General features: G+C 42.4%; 3 protein-coding genes across 6 annotated transcripts; 1 reads left to right on the top strand and 2 right to left on the bottom strand.

The window, feature by feature from the left end:
- Positions 1 to 1411: 1411 nt before the first annotated feature.
- On the bottom strand, positions 1412 to 15663 carry LOC128616152 (uncharacterized). 2 transcript variants are annotated; one of them, XM_053638685.1, is made up of 3 exons: positions 13492 to 15663; positions 10688 to 11046; positions 1412 to 1763 (listed from the first exon to the last, which is right to left on the bottom strand). In XM_053638685.1, the coding sequence occupies exons 1-3, from the start codon at positions 13725 to 13727 to the stop codon at positions 1495 to 1497; spliced, it is 864 nt and encodes a 287-aa protein (XP_053494660.1). In that variant the 5' UTR covers positions 13728 to 15663; the 3' UTR covers positions 1412 to 1494. The 2 variants fall into 2 exon arrangements, 1 of the variants encoding a protein (XP_053494660.1); XR_008387366.1 differs by lacking the exons at positions 1412 to 1763; positions 13492 to 15663 and adding an exon at positions 11179 to 11430 and having other exon boundaries at positions 10304 to 11046.
- On the top strand, positions 7665 to 9636 carry LOC128616153 (ER membrane protein complex subunit 7-like). Its single transcript, XM_053638686.1, has one exon. It carries the CDS (start codon positions 8313 to 8315, stop codon positions 9024 to 9026), a length of 714 nt encoding a protein of 237 aa, XP_053494661.1. The 5' UTR covers positions 7665 to 8312; the 3' UTR covers positions 9027 to 9636.
- A 1922-nt stretch (positions 15664 to 17585) lies between the features above and the next one.
- Positions 17586 to 20964, bottom strand: LOC128616156 (uncharacterized). 3 transcript variants are annotated; one of them, XM_053638693.1, is made up of 9 exons: positions 20581 to 20964; positions 20144 to 20458; positions 19795 to 19993; positions 19633 to 19685; positions 19202 to 19339; positions 18568 to 19092; positions 18181 to 18396; positions 17909 to 17993; positions 17586 to 17610 (listed from the first exon to the last, which is right to left on the bottom strand). In XM_053638693.1, exons 1-5 carry the CDS (start codon positions 20592 to 20594, stop codon positions 19300 to 19302), a joined length of 621 nt encoding a protein of 206 aa, XP_053494668.1. In that variant the 5' UTR covers positions 20595 to 20964; the 3' UTR covers positions 17586 to 17610; positions 17909 to 17993; positions 18181 to 18396; positions 18568 to 19092; positions 19202 to 19299. The 3 variants fall into 3 exon arrangements, 2 of the variants coding, with proteins under 2 accessions (XP_053494668.1, XP_053494669.1); XR_008387368.1 differs by lacking the exon at positions 17586 to 17610 and having other exon boundaries at positions 17905 to 17993; positions 18568 to 18727; positions 18871 to 19092; positions 20144 to 20964; XM_053638694.1 differs by lacking the exons at positions 17586 to 17610; positions 17909 to 17993; positions 18181 to 18396 and having other exon boundaries at positions 18403 to 18727; positions 18871 to 19092.
- Between the last annotated feature and the right edge of the window lie 5116 nt (positions 20965 to 26080).

Raw genomic sequence — 26080 nt, 5'->3', positions numbered from 1 at the left:
TTTGTTAAATGCCCCTCAGCTTATCTGAAATCAGTGTAAAGCACGGTTTCACAGGGCTTATTGCTTTAATTAAAGTTACTGCATATACCGCAACACACCGATGGATTTTTAGATAGTATTCACTTTATTACACTATATACACTAATTCCAACACTTTTGTGGATAGAAGCTTTTACTATTTCACCAGTATTCTGACAAACTAAAACCTTGAGGCAAAAGGGTCTGAAGATTTGAAAGTGAAAAATTTAGAACATATATATTAGTATTGTGTAAAATAAAATTATATAATATATTTTAATATATATAGAAATTAACTATATTAACACAAGCAATCTGCAAATATAAAGAATTCACAACATTAAAGTCCATAAATAAAGTGTGTAATAAAGTGGAATACACTAAAGGTAAAATTTTACATTGAAGTTACAGGTGAGCTAATGAAACACTATAGGATCTAGCTGTTGAGCTGGGACCTGTTTGGTGGGTGGAGATTTGGCATAACAGGCATTTTTCCTAATCTCTTTAATAAATAAATCAGGTGAGATGGCACATCCAGCACTTTTGTCTTTATTGAATATTATTTAATGGGACATTAAGTAATGGCTGCTTGTAATGTTGAAATGTGATATTTATAGCTTTTTTATATGATCTAAAGCCACACTAGATCACAATTGGAAGTTATTACAAACACTCAATATTGGTTTAAAATTGGCCAGGAGATTAATATTGTTTAGATGGAAGGATCCTGCTCAACCAGTGTATGGTCATTGGGTCAGGGAAGTCATGTCTCATCTTAAGTTGGAAAAGATTAGGTACACTGTCAGGGGGGCAACTGGGAAATTTTACAGAATCTGGCAACCTTTTCTGTTCTTTGTCAGAGACGTGGATGCTGACAGTATTATGTGATTGTTGTCTATAACTTTATTTCTTTTGCTCTCTTCTATGGTGGTCTGGCTTTATAATATGTAATATGTATGTTCTGTGTCTGGCACGGGGGGGGGGGGGGGTGTTCTGTCTGTTTGGTTGGTGTTGTATGTTTAATTTGAAAAATGTTAATAAAGAAACCTTGACCAAAAAATATTGGTTTAAAGTCAGTTTTGACTAAAAGCATTAATTAATTGTATAAATTGTCTTGTGTAGCTTGATGCTAGTTGTAGCTCTTAATCCATCTCTTGTGCAGGTTTATATATTAGTGAGAAACAATGACAAACACACATTTTGTAGATTAAAAAAATTATTTATTAATGGCGCTCAGAAGGTTTTTCAGAAAAATATCGTTTCTATTGTCTGATAAATAAACCCCATCCCTCCTGAACAGTTCCCTTCTCTCCCATGTTATGTTTTTGTGATGAACACTCCACCAGTTTCAGCCATGTATCTTGCCATGGCACCATTTATGAATTTCCTCGCCTTGTTTATCTTCCGCCCTTCACCCCACCGCCACACACACCGCTCAGTGATGGCAGAAAAAATCACTGTGGCATTGAAGTGATTTCAGAGTGCTAAAACGTCCTCCTTTATAGCGCTTAGAAGATCCACAATCCGCAGCAGGCCCAGGTCATTTCCCCCAGCATGCAGTATGAGGACATCTGGTCTCGCTCCTGTTGAGAAGAAGGCATCTAGAAGCTGGCTCCATCTCATGCCTCCCTTTCCAAGCCATTGTACCTTTGTGTTCTTGAGACCCAGGTTTGGTTCCCATGTGACCTCAGCTCTCCTCTTAGCCCACTTCACGTAGCTGTGGTCGACAATCCAGACTACTTTATCTAAAGTGTTTGAACAAAAACTACATTTTACTCCTGTTTTGGATAAATAAATTAGACACTTCATACATACTGTACAATATAGAGAATGCATAGACTTTGAAACATAAATTAGAGTTTTTATTATATATATATATGTTATAATTAAAACATGGGTATCTGTAATTCATCGTCAATTAATCCCAACTAACATTAAAATTCATAAATATACTGACAAAAAATTAGCCATTACAAAACATTAACTTACAAAACTTTAAATAAATGTCACATTTATCATTGCCTTCATTTAATATGCTATATGATGTTTTTCTCTCTCTGAATGAGAGACGTCTGTGGCTTCAACCCCTTTACTCTTTTTTTTTTTTTTTTAAATCAATTTTACCTCGCACTGACTGTGAGCTAGCATATAGGCTAACGTTACTTAGCATGACACAAAAGTGATGACAAACAAGTAATGCTCCGTTCAATGTGTTAATTATTTTTACCTCGGTAAATTAACAAATATTAAATCATATAAATGAACACATTATTTTCCCCAGACCCAATTTAAATGCAAGTGAATAAGTGATGTTCAGAACAACGTCTTAACTCTTGCCATAATGCTCCTAGAAATGGCACACTCTGCTCTTGTGGCATTCCTCCGACTCCACATTCTGGTGATGTATGCTAATGCGGACCTATTGGGTGCTAAGGCTTGAGTCTACACCGGCAGTGAGGCTATTAATAGACGGTTAATTCAAACTAACAACATGCTACTTCACAGAGGCTATTTTAGAGTCACTTGCATTACGATTGTATGGAGCCCCCTAGTGTCAGGTAAGAAAAGAAAAAAAAAACAGTCCTGAAAAGCACTGAATTAAACTACAGTCCTACAGTACTCCTTTGTAGAGTGTGGTAATGGCAAGGCCTGTAATGCATCTGGATTTACATTTATAGGTCTCTTTCTTTAATATATTTTTATTTACTTTATTTTTTCAAATGTATTTAATTTAGATTCATTAATATTTATTTAATTTATCTTGTCAAAACCTGTTAATAATAGATTAATAATAATAATAATAATAATAATAGAATAGAATAATAATAGATTATGTGGTGTATTTTGTTGATAGCAATAACAATAGATGCAATTCATAGTGCATTTGATTTTACATGTGTAACACCTCCAAATAAAAAGTTATTGATTTTTTATATTTGAAAAGAAATTAAAATTTAAAAAACTGGGTTTTTACAAATCTAATTGTTGTAGTTGGTAGCAATAATAGAGTATCATATTGAGAGCCAACAGCGTAGGGTGGCAGTACTTTTGAGAGCCAACAGTATAAGGCGCCGATATTTTTGAGAGCCATATAATTATGCTAGCATGTTTTAACATGTTAAATTCAGATCTGGCGCCAATACTTTCGAGAGCCACCTGTGTAGGGTGCCAATACTTTCAAGTGCCGGACGTGTAGGCCAGCAGTACTTTCGAGAGCCACCTGTGTAGGGCAGCAATACTTTCGAGTGCCGGACGCGTAGGGCGGCAATACTTTCGAGTGCCGGCCGCGTAGGGCGGCAATACTTTCGAGTGCCGGACGCGTAGGGCGCCTGTACTTTCGAGTGCTGGCCGCATAGGGCACCAGTACTTTTGAGTGCCGGCTGCGTAGGGCGCCAGTACTTTCGAGTGCTGGATGTGATAGCGTCATGCTAGCACGTGTTAGCATCATGCTAACACGTTTTAGCATCATGCGAGCATGTTTTAGCATCATGCTAGCATGTGTTAGCATCATGCGAGCATGTTTTAGCATCATACTAGCACATTTTAGCATTATGCTAGCACATTTTAGCATCATGCTAGTATGTTTTAGCATCATGCAAGCACGATTTAGCATCATGCTAGCATGTTTCAGCACATTTTAGCATCATGCTAGCATGTTTTAGCATCATGCAAGCACGTTTTAGCATTATGCTAGCATGTGTTAGCATCATTCTAACGTTTTAGCAACATGCTAGCATGTTTTAGCACGTTTTAGCATCATGCTAGCATGTGTTAGCATCATGCTAGCATGTTTTAGCACGTTTTTGCATCATGCTAGCATGTTTTAGCATCATGCTAGCATGTGTTAGCATCATTCTAACGTTTTAGCATCATGTTAGCATATTTTAGCATGTTTTAGCATCATAGCATAATAGTGTTATAGCACTATGCTGGCCGTGTAGGGTGCCAATACTTTTAAAGCTGGACAAATAAGGCGCCACTACTTTTGAGAGCCGACAGCGTAGCACGCCAATACTTTTGAGAGCCGACAGCGTAGGTCGCCAATACTTTCGAGAGCCGGCTGCGGAGGGCGCCAATACTTTTGAGAGCCAGCTGTGTAGTGCAGCTATGCTTTTTAGAACCGTCCATGTAGGGTGAAAATACTTTGGAGAGCCAGCCATGCGGGGTGCCAATACTTTCAAGAGCCGGCCAGATAGGGCGCCAATACTTGTGAGAGCCGGCCCGATCGGGCACCAGTACTTTTTAGAATTTGTACGAAGGCAATTCTTTTAGAGCTGGCTGTGTAGGGCGCCAATTCTTTCGCAACCCAATGCAAGTCTATGGGAAATTTTCTGACTTTGAGCTTCTGTAGCGGGAATTCCGACATTCCGATCGCTTACAAAAGTCATAGCAGACCTCTCCTCAATAAGCCGATCGATTTGACACCTTACCCGTCAATGTCCGACAAACGGTGCGGGACTAGTTACGCGCCGAAAAAAAAGTGGAAGAAGAAGAATAATTATAACTAGACCAGTACATTTCCTGAAGAAAATGTGAGTGGTGCTTGCGGTGGCGAAACAGGGACGGGCGCCAATACTTTCAAGAGCTGACAGCGTAGGGCGCCAATACTTTCGAGAGCCAGACAGATAGGGCGCCAGCATTGTTAGAACCGGCTGTGTAGTGCGCCAATACTTTTTAGAGCCAACCGTCAAGGGCGCCAGCACTTTTGAGAACTGGCCATGCGGGGTGCCAATACTTTTGAGTGCCAGCCGGATAGGGTGCCAATACATTTTAGAGCCGAACAGATCGTGTGCCAATACATTTTAGAGCCGAATGTGTACGGAGGCAAAACTTTTAGAGCTTTCTCTTTAGAGGGCCAATACTTTCCCAACTCAGTGTAAGTCTATGGTAAATTTTCCGACTTTGAGCTTCCGTACCGGGAATGCCGATATTTCAATCGCTTCCAAAAGTCATAGCATACCTCTCCTCAATAAGCCGATCGATTTGACATCTCGCCCATCGATTTCTGACAAACGGTGCGGGACTAGTTACGCGCCGAAAAAAAAGTGGAAGAAGAATAATTATAACTAGACCAGTACATTTCCTGAAGAAATTGTGAGTGGTGCTTGCCGTGGCAAAATTCGGATTGAGCGCCAATACTTTCGAGAGCCGGCCGCGTAGGGCGCCAATACTTTCGAGAGCCAGCCGCGTAGGGCGCCAATACTTTTGAGAGCCGAGCGCGCGGGGCGCCAATACTTTCGAGTGCCAGACGCGTAGGGCGCCAATACTTCCGAGAGCTGGATGCGTAGGGCGCCAATACTTTCGAGAGCCGGACACATAGGGCGACAATACTTCCGAGAGCCGGACGCGTAGGGTGCCAATACTTCCGAGAGAAGGACGCTAAGGGCGCCAATACTTTCGAGAGCTGGACGCGAAGGGCGGCAATATTTTCGAGAGCCGGAGGAGAAGGGCCCCAATACTTTCGAGTGCCGGACACGTAGGGCGCCAATACTTTCGAGTGCCGGGCGCGTAAGGCGCCAATACTTTCGAGAGCCGGACAGATAGGGTGCCAGTACTGATAGAGCCAGCTGTGTAGTGCAGCAATGCATTTTAGAGTTGGCCGTGTACGGCGCACCTACTTTGGAGAGCCAGCCATGTGGGGTGCCAATACTTTTGAGAGCCGGCCAGATAGGGCGCCAATACTTTTGAGAGCCGGCCAGATGGGGCGCCAATACTTTTTAGAGCCGGACTTTAGAGTACGGAGGCAATTCTTTTAGAGCAATCCGTGTAGGGCGCCAATTCTTTTGCAACTCAATGCAAGTCTATGGGAAATTTTCTGACTTTGAGCTTCTGTACCGGGAATGCTGACATTCCGATCGCTTACGAAAGTCATAGCACACCTCTCCTGAATAGGCCGATCAATTTGACACCTCACCCGTCGATCTCCGACAAATGGTGCGGGACTAGTTACGCACCAAAAAAAAAGTGGAAGAAGAAGAATAATTATAATTATAATTATAATTATAATAAGTATGCCGAATAACAATAGTAGTGCTTTTGAAGCACCACTAATAATTATAATTATAATAATTATAATAAGTATGCAAGAGAACAATAGTAGTGCTTTTCAAGCACCGCTAATAATAAGTATGAAGAATAACAATAGTAGTGCTTTTCACACTACTAATAATAACTAGAACGGTACATTTCCTGAAGAAAATGTGAGTGGTGCTTGCCGTGGCAAAATTCGGATTGGGCGCCAATACTTTTGAGAGCCGGACGCGTAGGGCGCCAATACTTTTGAGAGCCAGACGCTAAGGGCGCCAATACTTTTGAGAGCCGGCCACATGGGCAGTACAGTGGTAACAACAGATATGTAGCAAAGAAGGTATGATCAGCAGAACATCCACAGTACATTGTAGAAATGATCTCTGCACCCACTTCACTAGCTCCTAAATTTGCAAGGCTGTTAAAGGAAAGCCACAAGATAAAGTTTACTATCTTAAAACTTGAAATAAGTATTAATCATTATAATAACTGATCTTGTTCTTTGCTTTGTGTGGATGTGGAGAGGGAAACCTGTATGACCTTCGGTGAGGGGACATCAAGCTTTTTGGGACGCATCATCATTGTGAACGAAGAGAACAGTGGATTCCAGACATCGCTTAAAGAAGATGCTAAGGATGAATATTACCACTGTAATACAGAAGGGAGAATCTTTAACTCTCTTTATAAATCCATCTCTTACTCTAACTATAGTTTATTTTTCACTGGACCAGTCCCCCTATTTTTGTGTTCTGTACTTTACTTTATCGTTCCGCCAGGATTTCATGATTTCAGAAATTAACGCAAAATCAATCAAACTTTGTGATATTTGAAGGAGCTTGCAATTTTTGAAAATTACCACAGATTTGGGCCAATACACATCATGTGATGTCATCCCAACACTCATTCAACCCTCTTCGATTCACGTGCATCGAACATGAGTACAGATAAAAAGTCTCATTTAACGACAAACATCACTGTGAAAGATTAAACAAGTGCTAAACAATTAGGTGCAATTGCAGTTTTGCCAGTATAAGTAATTTTCCTCGAAAAAAAAAAAAAAGCACAAAAAACTCTGCAAGTTGCATCACAAATTCTGAAACAAAGCTACAGCAAGCATTTTGGCTGCAACAATCACAAAAACACTTCACGAAATCCTGTATGAACTGAATTATTTCTTAAGAACTATATGAATATTTAAATTATGACACTGAAGGTGGAGAAACATCAGACTCTGTGGACCAACCGAATGAAGAATTCCAGATTAAACTTATAAAAGAGGAAGAAGCTGAAGATGAAGACTACCTCTGTACGACAACAGGTTTCACACAAACCAGACATTTCAAATAATTAATTACAGACGCTAAGGACATCTAGTGCCCCACTTAGCATAGAGAGATTAAACCTAAGCAGTAAACGTGCAATGCTTTGTTACTTATTAAATCATTTTATAATAAAAACCACAGGGGACAAAGTGAAGAAACAAAATGTAACTTTTTTACACAAATCTGGTTCTTGCACAGTAATTAAATAAACATGTACATCATATGAAGATACGTCTGTTTTATACATCCAGTTAAATTTTACTTGTACAGTGTTTTAATCATTTCTTTGTTGTGTGCTCAGGGTTGAGATTTGCAGATCTCCATCCATCCATTCATCCATCTTCTACTGCTTACTCCTTTTCAGGGTCACGGGGAACCTGGAGCCTATCCCAGGCAGCATCGGGCACAAGGCGGGGTATTTGCAGATCTTTCTTCATCAATAAGTGAGCATCACGCTCCACCAATCTTCATCCCCGATACTCCTGTTCTTATCGGGGTTTGGGACCGAGCAAAACAAACTCTTCCACCATTTCTGGAAATTCGGAAGTCTGAAAGTCCAGATGCAGGTGTGTGAGTGTTTAATATGGGGGGACCGGTTCCAGTAGTTGTGCACGTTGGGCCATATGAGGGCAAGCTGGTGAACCGAGAGGTAGCCATGAACAGCGGTTACTCCTGGGTGGTAATTATGTGTCGTAACTACTGTAAACATTCTCTTGTGTTTTCCACAGGAGCAGCTATTGTTCATTCATTTATCTTCAATAACGGAGTTTTTTTTCAGTTTTTGTCTCTGTCTGCGTCCAAAACCATAACTTATCAGTTTATTTATAACTTATCAGTGAAGTAGCAGTCTAGACTGAACACTTACTGCCGAACAATCCAGCTGATTCCAGGGTCACTGCTATCTACTGAACGTTCAAACAACGCGTTCATTGTGTAACTGGCGCGATGCAGCATCTTAAAAGAATATTGGACGCGTATGTTGTTTTACAGTCCACGTTTGTGCTGTCGTGCTATTTCACCGAGTCGGAGCCCGGGCCTGGTGCGGGGAATGGAGACTGCTTCAAGATCGAGGGCCGTGTGGTTGTCTCGGGTGTGAAAGAGCAGGACTGGGTCTCTTCAGCCCAGGTCCTGGTAGAGGGAGGCGAGTATATCGGATTTCTCAGGACCGATGGGAGTTTCGCTGTGCATGATGTTCCATCTGGATCGTACGTAGTTGAAATCATATCTCCATCTTACAAATTCGAGCCAGCCCGAGTGGACATCACCTCTAAAGGGAAAATGAGAGCCCGCTTGGTGAACTACATCAAGATCTTGGTGGTCTCGAAGGTAATCCAACAGCCGTACCCCCTCCAGATGAGAGCCAGTGGACCTCATTCGTACTTCATGAAGCGAGAGACATGGGGGTGGACTGATCTCCTCATGAATCTGATGGTCATGATGATGGTCCTTCCCTTACTAATCATCGTTCTGCTCCCAAAAGTGGTCAATACCAATGACCCTGAAATGAGAAGGGAGATGGAGCAGTCCATGAACATGCTGAACCCTAATCCAGAGTTGCCAGATGTCTCAGAATTCATGACCAAGCTCTTCTCTAAGGGAACCAGCAAACTCGGGGGAAGCAATAAAAGCAGCAGGAACACAGCACTGAAAAGAAGGTAGTGCTGCTAACAGAAACTGAGGGTTTTTTTGTTTTGTTTTTTTTTTGTGTAGAATTGTTTTGTGGCCTGTTTTTTCATTGTTATTTTTCATTTGTCACAATAAAACTAACTAACTGTAATGGATAATAAGCTTGAGTTTGACTTGGCAGGGCTGTATATTATGTTCACTGTATATTATGTTCAGGACTGTGTATTATGTTTTTCTTTCTTTTTTTAATTGGATGCTATATCACCACATGTGATGTTTTAATAGATCTACATGTAAACCTTTAACATCATGTATAAAAGCACCAGTAGTTCTATTCATGGTTAGTTGGGCCAAGATCATCAGAAGGGTAATGTATGCTTTTATTGCTGCTGCGGCTGAGATTTCTAAAAACGGATCCTCTTCAGGGTTGAGGCTGGTTGAAATGTCATTGTACCCCAACCCAGTTTCCACAAGTACTTGAAACAGAGCTTTTACTTTGAAATAGTTGATAATATTGTGACGAGTTTGTACATGACTGTGAATGAAGATGATGAATGCCTAAAATTTTAGCAAAGAAATATAAACCTATTTAAACTGAATGCTAATAAACTGTAATGGATGTTTAAAAAAAAAAAAAAAAGAAGGAGCAGTCTAGTCAGGCTTTTAAGCTTTTACAGATATCATACGGTGTTTTATGCCTGACTGATGCTGCTGTTCTCGAAATTAACCACAGGTTCTGCAAATAAACTATTTTCCTTCAGACTACAGGCTGTTGTACACGCAAATACTTGTTTCAAGCTGCTTAAACAACTTTGGCTGCATTAAACAATTTAAACACATTTAGATCTAAAAGAGGCAGACATACATAAAATATACAATATAGCCAAAAGTATGTACGCCCTTGTCCATCACACCCATATGTGCTTCTTTCCCAAACTGTTACCACAATGTTTAAAGCACACAATTATATAGAACATCTCTGTACGCTGTAGCATTACAGTTTCCCTTCACTGGCCCGAACTTGTTCCAACATGACGATGCCCCTGTGCACAAAGCGAGCTCCAGACAGATATCGTGCTGGAGTGGAAGAACTCGATTTTCCTGCACAAAGCCCTGACCTCAACCCCAATGAACACCTTTGTGATTAACTGGAACACAGACTGCACCCCAAGCCTCCAAACTAGGGATGCACCGAAATGAAAATTCTTGGCTGAAGCCGAAACCGAATATAAAGAAAAACTTGGCCGAAAGCCAAAGGCCAAATACGGAACACGTTTTTTTTTTGCGTTTTTTCCATTTATTTTGCCATTTTTTTCACCACTGAATAAATTAAATAGTCAAAATGTGCTTTTTACTATTTTGTCTTGCTTTTCAAAGAAAAAAAATCAATTACAAAAACTACAATTTCAAAATATTTATTTAACACTGAACATTTTTTTTTCATTCCAGCAGGCATAGGCTACCAACAAGGCACAATATAACTTTAAATAAATAAATGAGTAAAATAAAAATATTTTGATTTTGTCATCTTTGAGCCGCCCTTGAATAGCCTTTGTTAGGCCTATAACTGACTGCTGAAAGAATGTAACACTCTGTAGCCTACAACTAAAAAGTGCATTAAAAAGTGCATTGACAAGAGTGCGATAAATGGTTATATTCGGTTATATACGGCTGATTATATTGGGGATATATACCGCTCGTGTCCCTGTACACCTCACGGAGTATTATAGTAGATATAGGATTTGTCTTCCTGCCCTTAAATAAATACGTCTTGTAGGGAAATAGCCTGTGAGGGGCGGAGCACAGACACACAGAAGACCGTTTGTCAGGTGATAAGGGAAGTTTGCTTTTATTTTCTTTGTTTTTTCGTTTTAGGGGTGAGGAGGTGTGTGTGTGTGTGTGTGGGTGCGTGTGGGTTTGCATGCGGCTGGCGTTGCAGAGTTCTTCCGGGGGGCGTGTCGGAGCTTCCCGGAAGCGTGAGGGCTTTCTCGTGCTGTCAGGCAACGCCGTGTGTGTGTTCAGCGAGCAGCGGCCTGGTCTGGGTCCGAGTCGTCTGTAAGAGAGAACATACACACACGCACAGAGAGAGAGAGAGAGAGAGAGAGAGAGAGAGAGAGAGGGAGGGTGATTAGAAAATGCCAAAAAGTCAAACAAATGACGAGTATTGAGGAGAAGCGACGCGCACGTCACACGAGATACTTCTCCCTGGACGAGCGGAAGAGTGTCCTCTTATACTCTTTCCTTGACTGCTGGATGGTGGATTGTTCCCAATCGGCACACCGAAGGAGGTGTGTCGGCGGCTCCGCCCGACCGTCACGTGTTTTCTGGTCGCCATCGGTTTTGACGCGGGGCTGTCCCTTCCGTGCCTGCGCGGTAGTCGGGGAAGGAGCGATTTTAATACCTTGCGCGCCGGCTGTTGGTCCGTCACGACAGTACCCCCCCCCCCCCAGCTCCGAGCCTACTACCGCTGCATGGTGGGCCCAGAGTGCGTCTCGTCATGAGAGCCCATCTGCATTCCCGTGGTGGGCCCCTGCCCAGTGCTGGACCTGGAACGAGAAATCTTGCAAGGCCAAGAACCACCGGGTTACCCTGGCGTTGGTGTCCTTGGCCTTGGCCATCCACTGGAGTGGGGCGTGGTCGGTCACTAGGACGAAGTGCTGGCCGGCCAGGTAGTACCGTAGTTCCTCGATGGCCCATTTAATGGCTAGGGCCTCTCTCTCCACGGCCGCATATCTCCTCTCAGCTGGGGATAGCTTTCGGCTAATGTAGAGGACCGGGTGCTCCTCCCCGTTGAAGGTCTGTGAGAGGACCGCGCCCAGCCCAGTCTCGGATGCATCTGTGTGCATGGTGAACGGGAGGGCGAAGTCCGGGTTACGTAGCACAGGGCTGCTGGTGAGGGCTTCTTTTAGGGCCTGGAATGCTCGCTCGGCGTCTGTAGACCATTTCACCCGATCCGGCTGGCCTTTCTTTGTGACGTCTGAGAGGGGGGAGGCTATGGAGGAGAAGTTAGGCACAAACCTACGGTAGTACCCCGCCAACCCCAAGAAGACACGTACCTGTTTTGTTGACGTCGGCCGAGGATAACCCTTTACGGCTTAAATTTTCTTCGCCTGGGGCTTGAGCAAGCCTCAGCCAATACGGTACCCAAGATACTGTGCTTCGGTCAGCCCCAAGTGACACTTTTTGGGGTTGGCGGTCAGCCCGGCTTTCCGGAGTTCCTTCAGGACTTCCTCCAGGTGGAACAGGTGGTCCGACCAGGTGGAGGAGTGAATGACCACATCATCTAGGTAGGCAGCTGCGAAGGCATGATGGGTTCGCAGGACAATGTCCATTAGCCGCTGGAATGTCGCGGGCGTTCCGTGCAGCAAAAAGGGGAGGACTCGGTATTGCCAGTGGCCGTCCGCCATGCTGAAGGCCGTCTTTGGTCTCGCCTCTGGGGCTAGGGCGACTTGCCAGTATCCCTTGGTCAGGTCCAGGGTGGATATGAAGCGAGCCCTCCCCAGACGCTCCACTAGGTCGTCCACTCGTGGAAGGGGATAGCTGTCAAATTCTGAAACCTGGTTCAGCTTCCGGAAGTCATTGTACAGCCGCATGCTTCCGTCGGGCTTCGGTACGACCACGATGGGGCTGGACCAGGGGCTGTTGGACTGTTCAATGATGTTATCTCGCAGCATCCGGCCAACTTCCTCCTCTATAGCCTGGCGGCGGGCCTCCGGGACCCGATAGGCGGCGGGCCTCCGGGACCCCCGGCGGGGTCTTGATTTCATGGTGCACCAGCTGGGTCATTCCTGGGGAAGTAGAAAATACATCAGTGAATTGCCCTGGTAGCTCTGATAATTCCTGCCTTTGTCCGGGAGTGAGGTCTTCACCCAGCTGGACCAAGGTACCTTCCTCCTGGCCTGTCTCTATGCTCGTGAACGCCGACACCACTGGGGCTGGCTCTACCCATTATGTACTTGTATTATGACGAGTATGTACTTGTGACCCCGGGTGGATTTGAGAAGTGGCCCCACAAGGTTCATACCAACCCGCTCGAAGGGAACGCCTATGATGGGCAGAGGGATGAGGGGGGCCTCCGTGCGGCAGTATGCTGGCACTGAGGGCATTGCTGACAGAAGCCCCGGACCTCCGCGTCCATTCCTGGCCAAACAAAACGATCCCTCAGTTTTTTCCAGGGTGTTTCGTGCCCCCAAGTGGCCACTGAGTGGGTGGGTGTGGGCCAAGTACATCAGTGTTTGGGTCTTTGACTTGGGCACTATGAGGAGATCCACCTGCTCCCCTCGGAGGCAGGCCCGTTGGTAGAGGAGGCCACCCCGGACGAGGAAGTAGGAGGAGGGAAGCCTCAGGTTAGGGTCCTGGTCGACTCCCTCTATCACTCGCACCTGGGCCCAGCAGTGTTTCAGGTGGTCGTCCTCCTTCTGCTCCCGTCCAAAATTCCCCTGCCGGTTCACCTGGTGAAATACAGATGACATTTGGTTAGTGTGTGTGCGCGGCTTACCTTCCGCGGTGGCGTCCCCGTCGTCCTGTCCCAAGTAGGCCTGTCGGTCTCGGCTCTCCCTCGTGCGCTGAGGTATCTTGCCGGATCCTAGCGCTGGGCCAGTCGGGAACCCTGGCCAGTCTCTTCCGAGGAGCAGGGGCACCGGGAGATCGGGAATAACGCCAACTTGGGGGGCCAGACCCCAGCTTTACTCTGGATCTGGACCTCGGCCGCAGGGACTTGCTAGGTATCCCCATGGATGCAGGTTACGGTGATGGCCCCACTCCGTCCAAGTTCTTTGGGCAGGATCGTCGGTTGGGCGAGGGTCACGGTGCTCCCGGTGTCCAACAGGGCGGTGACCGGGTTCCCCTGCGGCGAATGGAGGGTGCACCCCGCCAACCACGGCTTTCGGACCTTCTTGGTGGGTTCTAGTTCCAGCTCCGTGGGCATGGGTTCATCCACGGGTGTCTCACGAACAGGTGAACTCCGGAGGGTCCTCCAGGTGCCTGGACAGTGCTGGCGGTCGGTCCGTCGCGACAGTCTTTACCTGCTTCCTTACGTCTCGCAACGTGACAGAAACATGCTCCGGAACAGAAACAAAACAAACGCACGTGTCCACAGCTTGTGCATGCGCGCACCCCCTCATAGAGGTCGTGATGTTCGAGCGTCTCACTCTGGTTGCTAGGCTATTTGGTCGCGTCATCAAACACGTCATTGTTCGGTCAAATTTATTCGGCCTTTTCACTTATTCAGCCGAAAATAGCAAAAAAAAGCACTTTCGGTGTTCGGTTGCATCCCTACTCCAAACCCAACATCAGTATCAAAACCTTCCAAAACCCTAAAAAACTCTGAAACCCTAAAACCCTACAAAACCCTTCAAAAACCTTCCGAAACCCTCCTAAACCCTAAAACCCTCGAAACCCCCCCAAAACCCTAAAACCCTTTGAAACACTCCAAAACCCTAAAACCTTCTGAAACCTTAAAAACCTCAAACCGTTAAACCCTCAAACTCTCCAAAACCCCCAAACATAAAAAAAACCTAAATTACTCCAAAACCCTAAAGCCCTTCGAAACACTTCAAAAACCTTCTGAAACCTTAAAAACTCAGAAACAGTTAAACCCTCCAAAACCCACTGAAACCCTCCAAAACCTTCCGAAACTCTAAAAAAAAAAAAAAAAAAAAAAAAACCTCTGATACCTCAAAACCCTCCGAAACCCTTGAAAAACCTTCAAAAATCAGAAACCCTAAAACCTTTCGAAACCCTCCAGAACACTAAAACCCTCCAAAACCCTCAGAACCTCCGCAGGAACCCTCCAAAACCCTAAAACACACCGAAACCCTGCAAAAACCCTCCGAATCATTAAAACCCTCCAAAAACTCACCAAAAACCTCTGAAGCCCTCCAAAACCCTCCAAAACTGTCTGGAACCCTCCGAAGCCCTCCTAAACCCTAAAACACTCTGAAACCCTCCAGAAGCCTCATGAACACTAAAACCCTCCAAATCCCTCCGAAACCCTCCGAAGCCCTCCTAAACCCTAATACATTCCGAAACCCTCCAGAAGCCTCATGAACACTAAAACCCTCCAAATCCTTCCGGAACTCTCCGGAGCCCTCCTAAACCCTAAAACACTCCAAAACCCTCTAGAAGCCTCATGAACACTAAAACCCTCCAAATCCCTCCGAAACTGTCCGAAACCCTAAAACACTCTGAATCTGTAAAACCCTCCGAAACATACCGAAACCGTCCAAAAACCTTCCCAAACCCTTTAGAGTCAGATTCCATATTATTTAATAAAAAAATTAACTTTATAATTTAGAAATTAATTAAATATGTAAATAAAACCAACAGTCATATGGAGAAATGAACAGGAGTGAAGAGTGAACACTGTGTGTGTGTGTGTGTGTGTGTGTTTGTGTGTGTGTGTGTATTAGGTCTCACCCCTTCATATCTGTATTCTGCATTTGTGGCTGATTTTATTTGCCAAATTCTATACAAATGCTCTTTGGCAGTCACAGCTCTCTGTGCGTGTGTGTGTGTGTGTGCGTGTGAGAGTGAGCATGTCTGTTCTACATTGCATTTGTGCTCTAGTACCAGGCCTTTATTTCTGTGTGGAAATTTTCAGATTTATGTCATGTTGTTATCTTTTATTATGGTATATAGTACACCCTAGTAGTTTTTTTTTAGAACACATGTGGAAATGTCCAAAAGTATTGGAACATACCTTACAGAGCAGGACCACACAGCTGAAACATTGTGTTATCTTTTATTATGGTATATAGTACACCCTAGCAGTTTCTAGAGCACATTTTGAGGTGACCAAAAGTCCACCTTCATAAATCATAATATAAATAATTTTAAATGTAAAAAATATATATGTAAACACTGTTATAATAATATAATCATTTAAATTGCATTACACATAGTTGATATATACTTAATATAAAATAAATAAATGATATGTAAACACTTTTATAATAATATAATAATTCCAATTACATTACATATAGTAGATATATACTAACATGTATAATGTAGATATATCTACTATATATACTTTCACTTCAAGGTGTACTGCTTCATGTAGTGACTTAATTTTAAACACATGCTTACAGTGACATTTACAGCAGTGACTAGTACTATCTGTTGGTCTGTACTTAGGATTTAAAAAGGTAAGAAATCCAATTGCACAACTGTCCACCATACGTAATATAAAATATATACATTCTATATAAACAATATCATAATATAAAATACAAAAAAATATATCAACAATATTATAATAATATGATAATATAGACATTGTGTGTCACTGCATATAGTAACTGTTAATTTTAAACACATGTTTACAGTGTTTAATCACATTTACATCAGCTACTACTCTGTTGGTCTGCACTTATGATTTAAAGAGGTAAGAGATGCAATTCCAAAATTTTCCTCAAGATGGAATTCCAATCTGCAGGCCTTTAGGTTTGGAGTGTAACAACGAATTCTGAACAATTACCCCCGAAAAGGTGTATGGCCTTCAGGCCTCAATAAGAGCTTAAGGAATTTTTGACTTTAATGCCTACTTTAACTGTAAAAATAAATAAATAAATAAATGTTCTGGATTACTCTAAATGTTTTTTGACATTTTTATTTTTATTTATTTAGGAGAAATTTTTTTTGATTATGGTGTTCAAAGAAAATCTTTTATAGGAAAGGGTTTAGACCTCCTTTGGTTATAAATGTGTAAATGTGTGTAAATACTCCTCTGTAAATAAAATGTGTGTGCATGAGTGTATAAATAACATTTATAACAAGAATTTAAGTTTACCCTGTAAAGATGTGCAGTATAAATAAACTTTATTAATGATTTTGTTTGGTCATTCCTTGTTGACTTATTATCTGTCTGTTTTGAATTAATGAGCAATATAAATAAACTTGCTTTGCCCTGCGTTCTGACCAGTTCCGCCGTAACGGAACAAAACACAATAGTGCGGCTAGTGATGATTCAGCAGATCAATTCGGCAATTGCGACCAAAATAAACGGTAAAACTGAACAATATACAACAAGATATAAACACATATACGAATTAGAAATATTCTTATTCCAGTATGCGTCCCTAAAGGAAACGATAATCAAACATTAGTTCCTAGGACAGACTTTCTGATAGTTGACATATGAAGGCACCAATGATAAAAACAATCAGAGTCACATTGTGACTCTTATTATTAAACAAGTTATTATATGTCTGTATCACAGAGAGCACCTCATCCCTTATCTCACCTAGCCAGACCCATTCTCCGAACAGGGGCTAAATCTATTGTTCTCCATAATGTACAAGTTGTCAAAAAGTTTAATGAATTCTTTAAATAGTTCATCTATGAAAATATATTCTGGCGGAAGTCAGGATGAAATTAAAAAAATGGCAAAACTATTAATTTCATCTGGTCATAGTTGGCCGAATTTGCTGGTCTATGCTTTGTGTGCACAAGGCAGGATGTCAGAGAGAATAAATGCTCTGGTTGAAATAGGATGAAGAATTTGTTGTTTACTCTCACCTATACAAGTTCTCTGTCTTGTTTCATACACAAGTACTTCTGTCACCTACCCACCCCCATCCCCCACTCTTTTGTCTTCCTTAATGGCCCTCTGCTGCTGTTGATGGCACAGGCACAGACCCAGAAGATACAGGGTTTCAAGTTTGAATTTGAGTTAAATGACCTGAGTCAAAAAGATTGTGAGTAACAATGCTTATGTGTCTGCTTAATAGCCAACCTAAACTAGTAAAAGTGAACACTAAAAAAAACAAAAACAATTTTTAGTAATACTGTTTTTAGTCTACACGCAATTGGGCGTTTCAGATATTTACATTATTTACAATATAGGGACTTGAACCCCTTTCAAATGATGTTGCTCATCTGATGCTGTGCTATGCTAGAAGAAAAACAGGTACCCTGCTTCAGCCTGTAGACTCTGCATCATGACTTTTCCCTAGGTAGGGATGTCACCCTTGGAAAAGGGTTGGGTTGTAACAACTCCTGCAAAAGAGAACAAAACAATATGCTTCAGATGAAAAGAACAAAATCAACAGGTTTACAAACAGTGTTTTGTTTTTATTTTTTCTGTTAGGTTGTAAGGTAAATTACAAATAGCAAAACCATAATTTAAGTAATAATAACTCCCCCCCCCCCCATTACTCATAACAAAAAGGTTTTTTTTTTTTACCTAGACCTTTCTCTCCACCAAAATCTTTGATGGCCAGGCCTTTCCATGTCTGCTGAGATACATTCCAACAGAGGCCCTCATCAGTCTCGATGACAAGTTTGGTGGCTGGTTTCCATGACGCCAAAACGTCCGCTGGCTTTGGACAGTTGTTCTTCCACCCCTTCTTCACAATCGTGTATTTCACCCTGCTTTCTTGTGGTTTTCGGGTAAAGGATGCTAGAACGAACAATAAAATAACTTCAGTCACACACGTCACTTTTCGAAAGAAACAAATACAACAGAAATGATTTGAGCTTGTGGGTGGAGACCATAGTTTTGCTCATGTGTCAAAGTAAATATTTATTCATTTTGGTAGTCAATGTGGTATTTATGAATCAGAGTACTTACGAAGCAGCAGTTCCATTCTTTTGGCCTTTTGGGAGGCACGCCACTTGTCATAGAAGACACGATTTCCCGGAAACCTTGCCTTTAATCTCTCTTGTTTGGTGGGTGCTTTGCTGTGTGCCGATGCCGGGAACGTCTTTAAAAAGTTTGAAAAGTCCAAAGACTTTGTGCCCAATGGACCGGAAAACCGGTCGGTGTCAGAGTTGTAAAACGAAAGAAGGTATGTGTTAACATATTAGAAATTAGGTGAACAACAAATACATGCAATTGTGATGTTTCATGTCTGTGTAAGATAAAGAACCCTACCCTGCCAAGGAATCCAGCAATGTAGCTGTGGCCGCTACAACCTGTGACGTCGGTGCTCTGCGCAGTTTAGCCACAGCAGTGTTGTAGGCCAGGTAAGAGGACACGGCCTCCTTCTCCGTGTCCGTCAGGTTAGCCGCTGCTGTCTCTGCTGCACTTCTCACCTGACGACTGGTGGCTCTTAAGAAGCTTTCCAGTGTGCCCTCACTCCAGCTTTTTTCATAACTGCAGAAAGAAAACATTACATGAAATGTTAATTGTAATATGATCGGGTCTGATATTTCTGTAAAGAAAGTTAACAATCATACACGAGTACATCGATTTATGTACGTACATACGCTTTGTGGAGCACACCGAGGTCGTTTGAAACTGTGAGCAAAGCCGTGCCAGCTGACGAAATGAAAAACCTGTCACAGTTCAGGTCACCCCTGATCACTCTTGGCCAGATGTGCATGTAATATGCCTGCAGCCACTGTGTGAACAAGAAATACGCAGGCACTTAAGTTTACAGTTATCTGAGGAATAAAATGCAGATGATCTGAACCAGAGCCTGAACAATTTCTGTAAGGTACAAAGCTCAGTCACATGGGCCTGATGACATAGATTCATACATAAAGGACCCACCGGGGAGCAGCCAACCAAGTTACATATGTACACATACAAGTTAAGAGTTGTTCATTCTGTAAAACGTTTTTTACAGTATAGACACAACTATATACACTTTCATAACCCCCACTAAAATCATGGTGTAGCAAAAGAACTTACAGCTTCCTCACCCCCCTGTCGCCAACTTCTTTGCTGTTGACCCACTCTGACACCTGAAAAACAATGAAAAGGCAGAATTTGTTAATGAACACATTTCCAAATAACCACCACAGCATATTAAAGGAGAAAACTCCTTTAGGCCGTTAAAATAGATGCAGTTACGGTCAGGCCTTGCACAGCTGCCGGGCACTGAAAGTGACGTAACACCAAAAGTGCCGTGCTGTAGCAGCGATAGCTGGTCTCCTCTGTCGAGAGGACCTCTGTGCTTGAGACGAGCTTCCAAAAGATTTTCAGGAAGTCGATCCTGGCTACCACCAAAATGGCCTTGTACTGTGTCAGTGTGCGAACAGTGTCATCATATCTATTTTGAACACAGTAAAAATAGAGACATGTTATTAAAAAGACCGTACTCAGCGTTGTAGTAGTGAACAATAACATTTGTAATAATACAGAATGAATTAATAATAACACAGAATTTGTAGTACAGAACACTATTACTTATTGTAGTTACCTTTGATCAGAAGTCGAACCCTGTTGTGAGGAGGTGGCATCACCTGAGTCCATGGCCATGTCTGACTCTTGTGGCATGTTGGTGAAAAAGAACCCACGCCTCTGAAACTCTGTGGGGCAGGATAGAACAAAGCTGGCGTAATCCCAGGTCCTGTTCCTCCAGACCCACCGCCTGGAAGATAACTTGGCTTTCTGAATCTCAGCTTGCCTTTCTTCTGCTGTGCTGTCTTTCATACACACTCTAGCCAGGTGGCCAGCAAGATGCTTCTGTGGCGTTTTGCACCGCAAGCAGTGGACAATGTTGCGCTCAGCAAACCTTCAAAATAACGAGACCATAAGTACAATAATGAACTCTGAAGATGAAAATACAGAGAAAATCCACTGAAGGAAACACAAATAAACACAAGCAAATACAGTAAATGACACAAAATGTCTTACCTGTTTGGAGCCATTCTCAAAGCAGTACAATCACCAAGCAAAAACAAAAAATCAAGCAAATGCAGGAACAGAATATCTATGCTTATCCAAAACAAAGTAAAGTGCCTTGAATGTAACCTCTGTATTTATGCCCAAACATTAGCCAAGCCCACATATTCTGGGGCATCAGGCCACCAATCAGACCCATTGAAAACCAGTTTGGGTCTATTACAGTTCGTTGAAAGGTAAAACAAAGCTAGGTTGAGGTCTGGAGGGATACGCCTTCTGTGGTGTAATGCTTGACATTTCACTTTGTCTTGAAAATCCAGCTCAGACTATTTTATCTATGTCCTGTTGAAGCATTAGTCAAATAAATAAAAACAGCTTTTACAAACCAAAGCCTACATTTTTACAATCTATGACTATTAATAAAATATAATCTACATAAACCAGAAACAAAGTTTGGGACAAAGACAAAGCTAATTTGGAACACACATAATGTTTAAACATTACAACAGACTATATTATTAAAGGATGAACAACACAAAATTAAATAATTGTCTTTAAAGGTGCATCTTTAAGATTTTTTAAAAAGATATGGATCAGATTACGACCAAAATAAATGGTAAAACTGTATATTTAAAAAATGTAAACACATCTTCATCCCATCTTTATCTCAGGCACAAAATTGAATTCCTGAGTTTGGGAGCCATCAGCACATAGGGTGAAATTCTCACCTAGTTTTAATGCAAATTTAATCAGCGAAACCACTGAACAACGGACTTTTTAGAGCTGGGCTGTGGGCGTGACTGTGGGCGTGACTGTGGGCTGGGCTCTCACTGTGAGAGTGAATATATAGGATAAGAATGCCATCCCCTTGTTACTCAAATTATTTTTCAGCAGAAGGGTTGTCCATCTTCACTGAAGACTTTTGAGTTTGCTCCTGATATTCAAGACACTTCACTCTGTTTTGTTCATATTCTTATTCTGTTCCTGCATTTGCTTGATTGTATTGCTTGGTGATTATAACATTTTGTGTACATAACTGTATTTGCTTGTGTTACTGGTATTCTCTTCCTTGTTTCCTTAGTCCTGATTTTCAGCATTGTCCTTCCTGCATCTTCCTGATAGATCTGCTTTACTGAGTAATGGATCCCATTCTGTAAGTGAAGATACATTTTCATTAGTCTATTTGCAACTGTAGAAACTATTGACTGTAAAAATCCTCCCTTCTATGTACTTTTTAATTAAGGCCCTTTTAATGTGTACAAAGGCTTGGAAAAACTTTTAGCTGAATAAGCTTTAAATTAAGTGCCTTTTTTCTATTTCCAGTGAATTCAAAAGGAACTACCTTCTCTACCCTGTCTGCAAGAAGACCTGGGATTGCCTGTCAGTGCGTCTGTGCAGAGTCTGCATGAAGACACGTGCTGAAGCAGCGATTGAAGCAGCAGTGGAGCAGGCAAAGGCGGAAATGCGTGTGCTTCTGGCAACAGGCAGGGTGTTTAATTACGGCCGCCTTTGTCAGATTTTGGGTGATGCTGACCCAATGAGCAGGTTGGTGGAAGATCTTTTCAGTCCTTTAAAAACTTCTGGTCTCCTCCTGTCTGAAATGTATTTACAAGCAATCTAAACCTTGTTTTTTTGTTTTTGAAAGGCTGATTGAGGAACTGGAGCATCGCTTTCTGGTGGTGACCGGTGTGCCCCCAGCACTACCTACTACCACTGCAAGGTCAGGGCCTTCCTCCTCCAGAGCCACACAGCCAACAGGGTTGGACAGCGAACATTCAGAGAGCTCCTCTGTCAGCGGTGGCAAGAGCAGAGGTGAGAGCAGTGGCGAGACCTTTCAATGGTGAGAATCTTAGTTTTAAAGCTTTACTGATTGTGTTTCTTTTGAATAACTGACTCAGACATATGCAGTTTTATAACCAAACCCTTTTTCCTCATTGCAGTAACCCTGGTGTGCAGCAGACCAACCCGCCAAGAAAGCTGATGACAGAGAAGGGGCTTTACAAGAAGCACTCTACCGACCATGCATTGCTGAAGGTTTTTTTTTTCATTTTTGTGGAAAGACCTTCAAAATGAGAACCCTAAACCGGAGGTGAGGACTACCAAAAAAAAAACCAAACAAACACACTTTAGAGTTTATTAAAAGTTTGATATCCAAGAAAAATGTTTTCACACTGTAAAATAGTCATGATGACAAGGTCATCTAACGTGTACTTTTTTCAGGTTGAAAACGTTGCATGTTTTCTTTGATACATGGACCCACTGGCACCATCCCTGGAATTTGTCAGGGACAGGGAGAAGACTCAGCAGTTTTTCAGGGAGCTGACTGATGCGGGACTTTCGAAGCAGACTCAACTTAACTACGTGAAAAATCTGAAAAGGTTGGTAGAATTTGGTGTTTTCTTTTTCGTATTAAAACTTGTGCACACAAGAACTTAATTGTGCTTGAATACATGTACATAACTTTACTTGTACTTTCTATACAGATTCCTTACCTACCAGACGATCAACACCAACCTGAGGCATGATGACAAGGACCTCCATACAGACTGTATTGAGTACTTGAGTACCTCGGACAACTGCAGAAGAGCTGCAGTAAGAAAGTGATCAAGGAGGTTACCCAAAAAAGCTAAGTTTATTTTTTGCACCCATTTGACTGAATTACACCACATATATGTGAGCAATGTGACAAATAATATTATGATTTGTTAATATGTTTAATCTTTTTCATAGGCACGAGAGGTTGACAGAAGATGCAGAACTGACAACACATGACTGCACAGCTGTGCTCAGGGCCGCCAAAGGAGACTTCCTGTCCATCAATTGGAAGCTGCTCTCAGAGCAACAGTTGACCAACAACAAGCGCTTGGATTATATGTACTATCTCCAGGCACTGGTCATACTGAAGCACCTCCAACGACCAGGCGTGGTGACGCACATGACTGAGTACGATTGTTTTTCTCTTTTTTTCTAAAATTTCATAGTGAATCATCTGATGTTTTTGCCATTACCAACATTAATCATCATGATATCCTTGTTTTGTGTAGGTTCGGGAGTGGCTGAGCAAGAAGACCACTACGTCGGAATACACAGTTGTGGGTGTCAAGGAGCACAAGACAAGTGCTCAACAAGTGGCCACATTTGCCCTTTCCCAGAAGGAGGATACTGTAAGTTGGAAATAAGTTTCCTGTCAGAAACAGGATGCATTAATTTATGTTAATGTTATTAATGAATAAAAGTAATTACTTCATATTTTCAGTGATTTGACCTGTACTACACATGTGTGCGGCCACAACTCCAGTCCTGCATCAGGAAGTGGAAGAAGGAAGATATGGAGGAGACTGAAGAGAGATTCTTTATCTCATCCACGAGTGGAAGAATATACAATCCCTCCAATGACTTGCAACAGCTGCACATAAAGTAAGCTGACCATCATGATTCATTTCCCATACAATACGTATAGCATCTGAGGTCTGAGGGTAGACGTGTTTATATATATATATAAAAACCCCATAAAATTAATATACCGTTTCAACTTGCACTTTAGGTATGGCATCAAACCATGGGTGAACAGCCAGAGAGCACGCCGGGCCTTCGAGACAGCCACCAAGAGTCTGACACAGAGAAGTCTCTGGTGGCTGACTACCTGACACATTCGACTGCTACAGCAGAGAAACATTACCGCATGAAGCAGGCAGACAATGTAGTGAGGGCTAGTCAGCTCCTGGATTTGCTGGCTGGTCAGTTGAGGTAAGCATGTTTTATATTTGTTGACACAATTAATACAATCCACAATTTGTAAACAAATTATATTATAAACACTTTGAACACTAGTCTTATACTCTTCTCCTTCTAAAATATTATTATTTTTTTATTTAGCAGTGATCCTTCAGAAGGGGAATCCAGCTGCACTGCCTGTAGCATTACTCGCGGTGCTGCCCAAGAGAAAGCAGACACGACAGATCTGCAAATGGATTTTGAGGCAGCGTACAGCCGGCTTGTCGAACAGCACCCGGTGACTCTGGAGGGTGAGGTGCCAGATAAGACTCTGCACGCTGAAATCTCACCTAGCTTTCAACGGAAGCTGTACGAGCGATGGTTGAAGGCACAGACGAAACTGCGCAAGCAGCATATTCACTGTAAGTATTTTTTAAAATTATATTTAAAAAGATATTTACCAAGTAACATGCTATATTCAAAATTAACGCTAAACAGATCCGAAGACTCACCAGGACCAAGAAGTGGAAAGGACTTTTTGTGACGGAAGTTGAAGGGAAGGGCAAGGGCGTCATTGCCTATAAAAGATTTTCTTTGAACACCATAATCGAAAAAAAGTTCTTCGTTTACCGCAATGTTTTTTGTGGCCAGGAAAATAATAATGTCCTCCCCGTGTTGAAGAGTGTATGCTCTGGGCCTCAGGTTGCTACGTTTCCTTGAGTGATTGATCAACCGTCCAAAAGTCTATTGGTCTGGATGGCACTCACAGCAAGGCGAATGTGCGTCAATGCACATAGACTGTCCATTCATGTTTTCAGAAAAAAAAAAATGTGAAGACCGTCCTCCACACTTACAGTGCTGTGAGTGCTGTGTCCCTCTGAGGCTGTGACGACCTGCCCGTGGTAGTCACACACCACCTCACCAGCCAGAAATCTTCGGGTGGTTAGGTGCGTTTGGTTAGGCGTTTTCGGTTAGGAGCGCTGACATATTTAAATTAAAAAATCTGGCTTTCTGACAGATTTCTTAACATTTCTACAGTTTATAGGGAAAAAAATGTTAAAACGTGATTACTTGAAATAAGTCTTTAATCCATTCAAATGGGCTTTGCAGCGATTTCTGTGCTTAAATAAGCACCCTGACTTTCGCTATTTAAGCCGTAGAAAAACGCTCCAAATCGCGCAAAATAATTTAAAAAAAATTAAATCTCCACAGCAGTTGTGTTCCTGTAATGTGTCCCAATGTAGCCAGCATCTTCTTTTCGCTTTGAGGCGGTTAATTATTTTATTTTTAACAGTTTTCCACGGTACGGCTGGCGCGATCAGCGGCGATGAACTCTGGGAGAAATCCGACGTGCACCCGCTGAAATATGTATTAAATCCATTCATAAAACATTACATGTGTGAAGTTTTGAGGTGAAAATGGGTTTTGCGGCGATTTCTGTGCTTAAATGCGCGCTCTGTCTTTCACTATTTAAGCTGTGGAAAACGCTCCAAATCGCGTTTATTTATTTATTTTTTAAATTAAATCTTTTGCACAAGTATGTACTTAACAAAATTGGGTAAAAGTCTGTCCTTATACCATGTTCGAAGCCCAAACATTTTTCTAAGTGTCATTTAAACAGGCAGGGTGCAAGAACCAGGGTGTTTTCAAATGTTCGTGTCCGAGCACAAGCGCTCTCTTCCGGCTTCTCGTCAGCCACGCCTGCTCCTGGAAGATGTTTGCGCTATTGGTTGACCAGAGGGGTGCCGTCTGGCTTTCAGATGAGGGTAGCGATTACAGGGGTCCAAGCACTTTTGGT

This window comes from Ictalurus furcatus, chromosome 12 (genome assembly GCF_023375685.1).
Source record: "Ictalurus furcatus strain D&B chromosome 12, Billie_1.0, whole genome shotgun sequence".
Classification (NCBI taxonomy): domain Eukaryota; kingdom Metazoa; phylum Chordata; class Actinopteri; order Siluriformes; family Ictaluridae; genus Ictalurus; species Ictalurus furcatus.
The sequence above is the reverse complement of the archived record's forward strand: the minus strand, read 5'-3'. Positions and strand labels throughout refer to the sequence as shown.